This window comes from Stylophora pistillata, chromosome 1, assembly GCF_964205215.1.
Source record: "Stylophora pistillata chromosome 1, jaStyPist1.2, whole genome shotgun sequence".
Taxonomy (NCBI): domain Eukaryota; kingdom Metazoa; phylum Cnidaria; class Anthozoa; order Scleractinia; family Pocilloporidae; genus Stylophora; species Stylophora pistillata.
The window spans coordinates 28,019,059-28,028,840 of NC_142519.1; the positions used below are offsets into that span (position 1 = coordinate 28,019,059).

A 9,782-nucleotide genomic window follows, 5' to 3' on the forward strand; every position below is an offset into this window, starting at 1 on the left:
TTACCGAAAAGAAAAATTTTAATTTTACTACTGATTTTCATTTAAACAGGATGCCTTCAAGTTATCCCAGGATCACACAAAGGCCCCCTATAACTCTCACTTCTAAGATGGTGCATTTATATCTGCAATAACAGACCCTGCATTTCACTCTAGTTCTGCAGTTCCTGTTGAAGTTCATGCGGGTGGGGTGTCTTTTCATCATGCTTTCTCAGTCCATGGCTCTTCAGCTAACATGTCAAAACATTATCGCCGTTTGCTTTGTTTTAACTACAGCTCAGCAGACAGTTGGCCTCTTATTGGTGTTGGAGGGCATGGCCCTGTAGATTGGGAAAGATACTGTTCCACTTTGGTTAAAGGCAAACCAAGTTTATTTCCTTGTATGCAAGCACTGCCTGTCTCTATTCCAATTCCATTTGATTCTGGTTATAGCATTTATGAACACAGTAAATCTAGTGATGTAAGTGATCCTGAAAATTCAGAAGCATGGATTTCAAGTGGAGGAGTGACCCAGTGTGAAAGAGGGTGAAATCTAAAATCAAGCAATGGAGTTATAGCATGCCTTTGATCATCATTGAGATCTCTATGATAATAACAGTATAATTACTGAACATTATTTGAATGTCTGATTGAAAAATAATCAGTGCTGCACAGGTCTCTAAATGTCACATTGGGCCAATTGTCATGGTGAGCAGGCTCGCAGGAGTGTTTCTGATGTTAAAACAGTAACTTGTGTCACAGAAACATATCGTGGAAGTACTCTTCAAATTCTTCCTCCCTGTATAAACAACAGAATTCAAAGCAAATTATAACTTTAATTTTCCTTTCTCTCTTAAATGTAATGAAATGAGGGAACACTAAGTCTCATAAGCATAGAGGTGTGAGGGGCAGGGGGGAGCAGTAGAATTTTTGACCAGGGAGGAGTTTCTCTAGAAAAGTCCAGATTTGAAAAGGGAATATCCCCAAAAACTGTAGCAAGTTGGAGATCACAACTGTCACAGTTAAATAAATATAAATCTTATTAGATGTTTTGTTGTGTAGTATCACTGAGTACTTTTACGAGTTGTGCTGTATTTTGACGAGCCTGTAGGGCGAATCGAAATACAATAATGAGTAAAAATACTCAGCGATACTACACAACAAAATGTCTAATAAGTTATTTATTATTCAACACACCAAATTGTTATTTTAGTGCAGGGGGATTTTGCAGATATTTATTTACAGGGAGTGCATGACAAGTATGCAAAGTGGTACAGAATTGGCGCATTGTCATGTTGCTGTTTCTATTTTCTTCAATAAATGAAAAAATTTCTTGATCATCTAGCTGTTTTTCTTTATTCAATTCATCTAATAAACTTGGATCTATATTCGCTAGCCATTACAACTCTTCGTCATCAGAAATATGATTCAAATTCTCTCTGAGGGTATACTGAAACATGGTGAGAAAATAATCAAATGATGAAAGTGCACACCTTGTTTTATCAACAGTAATCTTTGCTGGACCTTTCCAGATATCTTCATCAGTGCTTGTAGACTTGGGGTTTTCAGGGTTTAGGGTTGATGATACACCAGCCGTAGTACCTAATAAATTGGAATGATATTTAAGTTTGTACATATCAAGAGAGAACTTGGGTATTGTTCCCCATTTAAATTCCTTCATTGAATCAGCCAAAAAATTTTTTTAGAATGTGTGAACTCCCAAGTTCTGATGAGTGATTCTCTACAAACTGACATAAATTTCTATGTAATTAAGTTTGGACAATTTGGTGTTATATTATCTCAGGATAATATTTCAATACTGAAAGACATAATAAGTCTTTTCTCCTAACCTGTTAGCTGCATAACATATTAATGAATTATGGGGAGAAACTTGTTTTATTAACAATTTCTGCAAGCCAGTCTTTACAATTTTACATTCAGTGAAAAAAATACCAAACTTACTGCTGTCATCTTCAGAGTCTTCTGAGGAATCAGAGGAGTCTCGCTCTCTGTGTCTGTGATGTTTATTCTTCTTCTTCTTTTCGGCTGAATGTGATTTCTGTGACTTAGTTTCCCCCTCTTTTTTCTTTTGCTTAGCAAGTTTCTTCCTGTGCAAAAGACAATTACACTTTTAATTTATACATTTTAGAAGACAACTCTCCCAAGCCGCTTAATAAATTACCAACTGTGACAGAAGGTTGAGCTAAAGAATGGAGAGCCACCATAAGTTTATTTTCCATTTGGAAAGACTACTTGTCTCTCCTACCATCATTCAATGTCTTTACTTAAAAATTAGTAAGATTATTAATATCTCTTTATTGAACATTACACCTCTGAATTAAATAACTCCCAGTTTTGTGTGTAAATGACACAGACATGGATGGAAAAAGGGGAGTCTGCTTCCTTTCTCAGGAGAGTCGCGAGGACATGCTGCTAGATAATTTATGGTAAACTCACTTCTCTGGCCTCTTTACTTAAATTAAGTCTATCCTGGACATGGTTTAAACCATTTCTGGACAAGATATGGTTCTATGACATTTTGAAAGCTGAGCATAAAGCAGAGCCTAAATTCGGGGGAAATTATCCCCTGAATGAAGGTGTGTCTGCATGGGGTGATGAGGTGTCTCTTGGAAGAAGTGGCATTAAAGTTCTTAAAACTAACATCATAGTTAATTGTTCCAGTGTATCAGGTCAGTTGACTCACTTGTGATGATAATTGAGTTTATAGGAACAATCTGGACAGAGCCCTAAGTGAAGTTAAAGTCATTAAGATAATGTTAGAATTTCAGAATAATAATATTGACCTCTGTAAAATTGGTAATTTAAAAAAGTTTGGACTCAGTAATCTAAAAATGAATGAGGAAAACTTTATACATACTGAGTTTGATGAGAGTATTTTTCTTTTCTCCATGTTCCATATATGCAAAATTAACCTTGTTACAAAATAAATAACAAACATCAGCCATAAATATATGTATTTGCAAACCAATTATTGCGAAGATACTGTTTTGGCAGAGTAAGTCTCTAGAGAGGAGGGGGCTTGAAAAGTATCTTACCATCCACTAATTGAACATTCTGAGTGCACTACTTACCTCCCAGCTGCGAAGTCCTTCATACTCTGAACATCTCTTGTCTCCACAGATGAACTGCCCTAAGAATGAATTTGAAGAAAATGTCAAACATTAAATTTGTTATATTACTTAAAATTATAAAAAATTTAAAAAAAAAAAAAAATTTTAGCATTTCCTATGATGCCAATGATTTCAATGATCTTGTTGGGCTAAATAGACTTGATCATCAGACATTTACGTGCCCATGACCAGACACCCTAAAGGGTGCAGATAACACCCTTGGATAGGCCTGTTTCACTACACATTTGACAATACAGTCCATTTGTCTAAGGTGAACATCATCACCATCCTATTAATTACGAGCATTCAGCAAGTTTAAACCTGTTAACAGTTCTTTCCTGTAAACTGAGTTATCTAGCTCTAAAATTATGGTTTGGACTTGGCATAATTCAACAGGTCTAACTTTCCTACCCAGACCAAATTCGGTTTTGACACACAGACTCTTAAAGCAATTTAAGACTGTTTTGGTTTTGTTTCTGCAAATCACTTTGCTCTGTGAATTGTCTGGAAAACACATGCCAATGAAAATTACCTTTTGGTGTGGAATGTTAATAATGTAAATAATTAAGTAAGAAATTTAGCTGATGACTTTAGTTAGAAAGTGATCTTCTCACACCTTTTCCTTCAATTACTTCTTTTTCAATTCTCCACCTTAAAGCCACCTGCAATTCAGGATAGCAACATTGTCAAAGACTCTTGTTTAATGACAATCATACTAAACAACTTTATATCATTGTTGCTTTTGTAATAAATACACATTTTTTTAACTGTCACCTTGTTTTCCTTGTATCTACTAAGATCAGAAATGCAGTATTCTTTAAAGAGTTTATCGTAATACTTCTTAGCCAAACGTTTTTCCCTGAAAGAAGATTGAAAATCGAGATCATTGCTTGAAAATCAAAGAAATCCCTATCAAGTTGCACACAGAATACTTCAATAAAGCACCTACCAGGAACTTTCTGGGTCATCCTCTTCATGCCAAATAAACCTATCAATATAAAAATTTATTTAGTTCTAATGAATGCTGGTTATTTCAGAAGAGTTCAGAAACTTCTTTCCAATGAAATGATACAGAAAAAAATTTAGGTAAGAACTCTCAGTTATCAACTCTGACTAGTAATAATGCAGATGTCGACTGAGTCCTGGAATTGGCTTTAGTTAATAGTCTGTTATTTGCCAACTCATTCTTTGTTTGAACAGAAATTCATCCAAAACTATGCAACTGGAGACAGTTTTTTCCAGTACGATGCAAAAATCTGGAATTGTTGTGTTTAAAGCCTCCAATACAAAGAAAGAAAATACTTCATATCCCAATTAAAGATAGAGTAAAAGACCTTTTTTTGAACAGTACCTCTTCTGTACAATACGTTGTCTGTATGCTACTCTATGCAACTGTTTGTATTTGTGTGTAAATTAAAGGCAATTTAGTAAATCTGAGGTAACCTATTCTTGTGACAAGGGTTTGTTGGTCTGCATCAATTCATCTTTTTAAAAGTCAGTGACTGTGATACTCAATTATACCCTTCATGACACAATGTTTGTGGTTAAGGAAAGGGGCATTGAGACCTCTGGGAAACCACAAAACTGGAGAAAAAAACCTCCAAAACCAAAAAACCGATGAAAAAAGGCAGCAAAACCGAAAACCGCACGCAAACCTGACAAAACCGCTACACTTTCACCTTTAAAGAAGTCAAAAAGGAAAAACCGAAAACCACATCAGAGTTTTCATGAAAACCGAAAACCAAATGCAAAAACATGTAAAATCCACAAACCACTCTGAACATCAAAACCGAAAAACCGAACCTTTTTGGTCCAAAAACCGAAAAACCAATCCAAAAAACAATCAAAACCACAAAACTAAAAATCCCAAAGCCCCCCTTGTTAAGTATACACACCTATGCTCCTCCTTGATAACATCCATGTCTGTTTTATCCCTGGAGCTATTTTGCCATAATTAAATAGATAAACAAATATAGGATTAAAGAGATTATAGATTGTTAGAAAATACAGTATTCATTACTTTGCAGAATTTTTTTCAATGATAACTATCGGTAGGAACATAAAATCATAATAAACTCCTAGTTGAAAGTAACCAGCCATATTCTATCACTGTACAGATCTTACTCTTGGTTTGTAAATCCTTGACATCTGACATCAGTCTGCACATTCTCAATACTCTTCTCTGTACAGTTATTTGGTATTGGTAAGGAGAATTTGTTTAACAATGAATCAAGTTAGAGCTTCTTTAGTTGGTGGTCATTTTCTTTACTCTAATGGCCTTAACGTTTCATTCACTTGTAACAATGCGAGGAGAAGTTAGATAGTAGTCACCCTTAGGAATTAAGGGGTTAAGCAATGATCACTAACAAACCTGTCCCTTTTGAAATGTTCTATTCCTCTTCCATAGTACAAGATGTAATCATTGATCATTTTCTTGTGTTTTGAGTACTAAATATTATTGAAGTGACACGTTAAGGAATTGTTGACACAAAATGTAGAGAATTCTTCATGTATAGTGATCTTACTAACAGGTTAGGTTATACGGTACGAGTAAAGAAAGATATTGAACTTGATATCATTTTATAAAATCTCAAACACACGGAAGGATTTCTAGTCAATATTCAAAATCATCCGAGCCCAAGACTTCCGCCTGCCTTAATTGTTCTGTATATAACCCTATGAGGACAATGATAATTATTGGGACAATATCTCGAACATTAATTTTAGTGTACACTGCAGCTGCATAATAATCAAATTAATAACGTGGAAGATACAGCATCCAAGGCAATGAAATCATATTTCTGGCCCTTAGCTTCTTGCCTGCAATATAAAAGTAATTCTGAATTAATAACTCGAAAAAGATACATAATCTCATTTCATCAGATTTCTAATTACGTGACATGCCTGCTATATTCACTAGAAACTACACGTTTAGATGGTAGACCGCCGGTCGTATTGGCCTTCCGTTTGATCCCAGATAGTTCATCGTCTCTCCAGGTCTTGTTCCTGTATCAGAGAAAAGTTTCGATTGTAAAGATATCTCAACAACAAGAGTAGTTTAAAGATAAACAATCAAGCTTGGCGAGTCATATAACTTTTTACCTCTCCGCTGCCTCCTGTTCATCAAACTCAGAGCCATATCCCACGCCGTAATCAATCTGAAAGTGACAAATGTTGAGGTTTTACACTTTAAGGGACAAGATACAAAGATCGTTCCCACATTTTTAAGATATAAGATGCTTGCCTCTTGCCCTCTATCCGCCATGTTTTCTTTTTGCGACGAAACGCTGTCCAAGTATAGAGGGCTCATAATTTCTTTTCTGGTTCCCAGGTTCTTTCGACTATGGAAAGAGATCTGGGGAAGGTGTACATTTATTATACGCTAAAAATCTGTTGAGAAAGTGGATATATTGGCGTTTGAGAGGTCCAGCCAGCGGGTGTATAAGAGTACGAAATGGGTCTTTCAAGCTGGTTTCGGGATCTTGGTGTTCCGTGGAAGATATCCATTGGAATTCTTAGTGGCGTTGCAGCTGTGACAAGCGCCTACGGACTGTTCACATTGTACGTCAATCAAAAATCAATCGATCAGAAAAAAAAATCTGACGATCGAGAGACAGCTGGAGATGCAGCAGAGAAAAAAGTTCTAGTATTGGGACTGGAAAATTCTGGAAAGAGCACATTTCTGGCCGCTTTGGCTCAGCACGACAGCCCCGTCACATCTGAGCGTGAAGTTAGCCAGCCAACCCAAGGTTTCAATGTTGTTTGTGTATCAACCGGAGGCGTTAGCCTTAATGTTTGGGAAAGTAAGTAAGCTTTACCACTGCAGATAACAAGAAAAAAACGAAGCAAACATGGCTTAATTACGTACTTTGCACCATATTAGTATTGTATTGTCAGTTGTAATGGAGAGCTTTGAAGAGTGGTGATTTGTGCAAGCCTATATGAACACCCCGTATACCCTTGTATACAGAATCTAGGTGCACTCTTTCTTAAACAGAAGCTGGTTTTCCTGGATAACGTAAAATCTTCTTCTTAATACAGTAGCAATAACTAGTGAATGGCTCTTTCTAAGGGAATCTCCCTCTAGTTCCAAAATTAACTATTTCCTAGTTAAGTCTACTTGTAAAGTCATCTATATCAACCAATTTTGACCTTGACAACCAAAAACTGTCAAGTCAGCTTTTGGAAAAAGGCAAGAGAAAAATGGCCATTATCCTCTGACAGCATGATCAAAACTGACAATCAGAGAAAACTTGTTGAGAAGGAAGAGATGAGTGAGACAGTGCTTAATCATGCCACCTGTTGCAGGGCTTATTTTGAAAACATTTGTTTGGAGATGCCTCAGCCAGTGGTTACAGGATCCCCCTCCTCCCACCCCAATTTTTGTCTCTTTTTCTATCACTAAGCTATGGAGAATTTGTGGGTAAGCTATGCTGTGTATCAGGTTCATCTGAGACAGGTGTCCTGCTTTATACTGCCAAGACCATAATGTGGAAAGTATCATTTGCATAACCAGAAAAAGAAAGGTGCTAAGTTTTGAGCTTGGTCATTGAATTTATGAAAAATGTCTTGAACATGGAATGAAATGATAACTCCTTCTATTTGATGACCCAGCCCAAAGATTTACATAACTCCTTATATATTTACAATTCCAATATTATATTGGTATAATGATAACGTCTTTGCATTTTTTGTGTTAACTAGTTGGTGGAAAGGTTCAATCCTACTGGCCAAACTTCCTCTCTGATGTCAGTGTCATTGTGTATGTCATTGACAGTAGTGCTTCTGCAAAGTTTACGGAGTCTAAAGATGCCCTATTGGCAGTTCTTTCAGAGGAGAGCATCAAGGGGATCCCCTTAATATTACTTGCTTGTAAGCAAGATGTTGAAGGGGCAAGGCCAAGACAGGAAGTAGAATCATTCTTTGGGCTTCAAGAACTATCTGCTAATCGTAAAACTGGAATTGTTGGTGTTGAAGTCTTGTCCAGTGGAGCAGTCCATGGATTGGAAGAGGCCAAAGAACTTATCTTGAAGTTTTGTGTAGAATAGGTGGTTTTTCCCCTTGAGGTCTTTTACTGGAAAGGCCTTCATTAAGAATATGTGGGTATAGTCATTTTCTATTTATGTCACCATAGGTAACCATGTCCAACCATGTGTCGTGTAAATAAATTTTATTTCATTGTGAAACGTATACTTATTGAAACAGAGTCTTGCTAGGGGAAACTTAGAAATAGTGGCTCTCCTATTGAATATAACAACATTCAGAGAACTATGATCTTTCTCATTTCTACCTCAGCTTGAGATGCAGTATGACAGACTTGAGCAATGACTTGGGTACTCTGTCCTTATGGTCTGTCAGGATTCAGGCTGACTCCAAATTAAGAGCTCTGGATTCAGGTTTAAGAATTAAAGATCACTCTTGTTCTATTTTCTTGTCACATACCCAGTGACATGGATAATAAACCACTTGCTAGACATGTGAGATTACCTGTCGCAAGCCTTCAATTTATTTGTTTCATTTTTCCCCAGTGTAAATAGTTTCAACCCAGGAGTAGTAGTTGGAGTCTAGTTGTCCAAGTGAGTGCATTCTTAACAAGCACTGTTGTCTATGATTTTGGTGAATCTTTGTCAACGTCCCTAGGGGAAGTCTCAATCAGAGTTGTAATTTATGGTGCCTTCTGCTCAAGTTTTCAAAATGCTAGTTGCTGTCACTGTCAGTAGTCCTTTTCATGACTACTCTCACCTGAGCAAATCAGACTTCTTGTTCAACTTCTGGTATTTATTGCAAAAACATTGCTCCCAATACAAACTGTAAACCAATTGCCAGTCAAATTAGAGTAAATATATTCTTAATGAGAAAGAATTGACTTTTCAAGATAAAAATATACTCTTGACAAACTTCATAACTTAAATGGTGCAAGAATGTACTGATGTTAGCCTCCCGGTTAGCTCAATGGATAGTGCTCGACTGTTGTGCGGGCGGTCGAGGGTTCGAGCCCCGGCCAGACCAACACTCAAGGTCTTAAAATAACTGAGAAGAATATGCTTCCTTTCTGTAACATCAAGAAATGGTTAGATATTCTAGTCTTCTCGGATAGGGACGAATAAATGGAGGTCCCGTCTCCTGCAGGGTTAGGGGAAGGAGACGTTAATTTCCCACGCATGAGTATACTGTGTGATGGATGTCCTCCCCTGGGGTGGGTTGGGTGGGTGCTTACAGGGCTATTCTGAAAACCACTTCTGTGAGAACACACCCTGTCTAAAGATTATTATCTCTCTCTCTCTAGAAACAACAACAAAAAATACTCGAGGAAAATGCATGAGGGTAGACATCTTAAAATCAATTTTTTTAAAGGAAGGTATAAATAAAATTGATCTATAAGTTTCAATAATGGCCTTTTTAAGATTATTTTCAAGAAAAATCATATACTCTTAAAAGAATATCCTGGGTGGCTTAACAGAGATTCAAACTGAATATTTTCCAGGTTCAAAATTTGGATCTCTGATTTACAATTGACTCTACTTAATTAACCAAGCAATGTTAAGAAGTCTAATGTACACAGTAAGTGTTTTCCCCAAGTTTGAATCATAAGATTTGCATTTGAAAAGTGGCAGGGTTTTTCTCTTTGGGTCATACGCGAAGGAACTTGGATGGGAGAAAAAAGGATAACAAAGG

At 36.6% G+C, this 9,782-nt stretch overlaps 2 protein-coding genes across 2 annotated transcripts; one reads left to right on the forward strand and one right to left on the reverse strand.

The window, feature by feature from the left end:
• LOC111322745 (protein FRA10AC1 homolog) lies at positions 1-6,397 on the reverse strand. The gene is made up of 15 exons (XM_022925910.2): positions 6,352-6,397; positions 6,210-6,265; positions 6,012-6,113; positions 5,882-5,927; positions 5,479-5,555; positions 5,003-5,047; positions 4,057-4,095; positions 3,882-3,966; positions 3,724-3,769; positions 3,069-3,127; positions 2,855-2,909; positions 2,681-2,723; positions 1,939-2,084; positions 1,470-1,578; positions 1-775 (listed from the first exon to the last, which is right to left on the reverse strand). The coding sequence occupies exons 1-15, from the start codon at positions 6,370-6,372 to the stop codon at positions 733-735; spliced, it is 972 nt and encodes a 323-aa protein (XP_022781645.1). The 5' UTR covers positions 6,373-6,397; the 3' UTR covers positions 1-732.
• Positions 6,398-6,448: 51 nt separating this feature from the next.
• On the forward strand, positions 6,449-8,598 carry LOC111322746 (uncharacterized). The gene is made up of 2 exons (XM_022925911.2): positions 6,449-6,910; positions 7,812-8,598. Exons 1-2 carry the CDS (start codon positions 6,562-6,564, stop codon positions 8,153-8,155), a joined length of 693 nt encoding a protein of 230 aa, XP_022781646.1. The 5' UTR covers positions 6,449-6,561; the 3' UTR covers positions 8,156-8,598.
• Positions 8,599-9,782: the final 1,184 nt, after the last annotated feature.

What these genes read in the sequence shown, in the direction of transcription:
- LOC111322745 (XM_022925910.2), bottom strand. Translation starts at nt 6,372, where the DNA reads ATGGCGGATAGAGGGCAAGAG. An exon ending in AAGGACTTCGCAGCTGGGAG is followed by an intron (nt 2,910 to 3,068) that starts GTAAGTAGTGCA and finishes TTTTGTAACAAG; the next exon opens with GTTAATTTTGCATATATGGA. An exon ending in AGACTCTGAAGATGACAGCA is followed by an intron (nt 1,579 to 1,938) that starts GTAAGTTTGGTA and finishes CCAATTTATTAG; the next exon opens with GTACTACGGCTGGTGTATCA.
- LOC111322746 (XM_022925911.2), top strand. Translation starts at nt 6,562, where the DNA reads ATGGGTCTTTCAAGCTGGTTTCGGGATCTTGGTGTTCCGTGGAAGATA. An exon ending in TAGCCTTAATGTTTGGGAAA is followed by an intron (nt 6,911 to 7,811) that starts GTAAGTAAGCTT and finishes TGTGTTAACTAG; the next exon opens with TTGGTGGAAAGGTTCAATCC.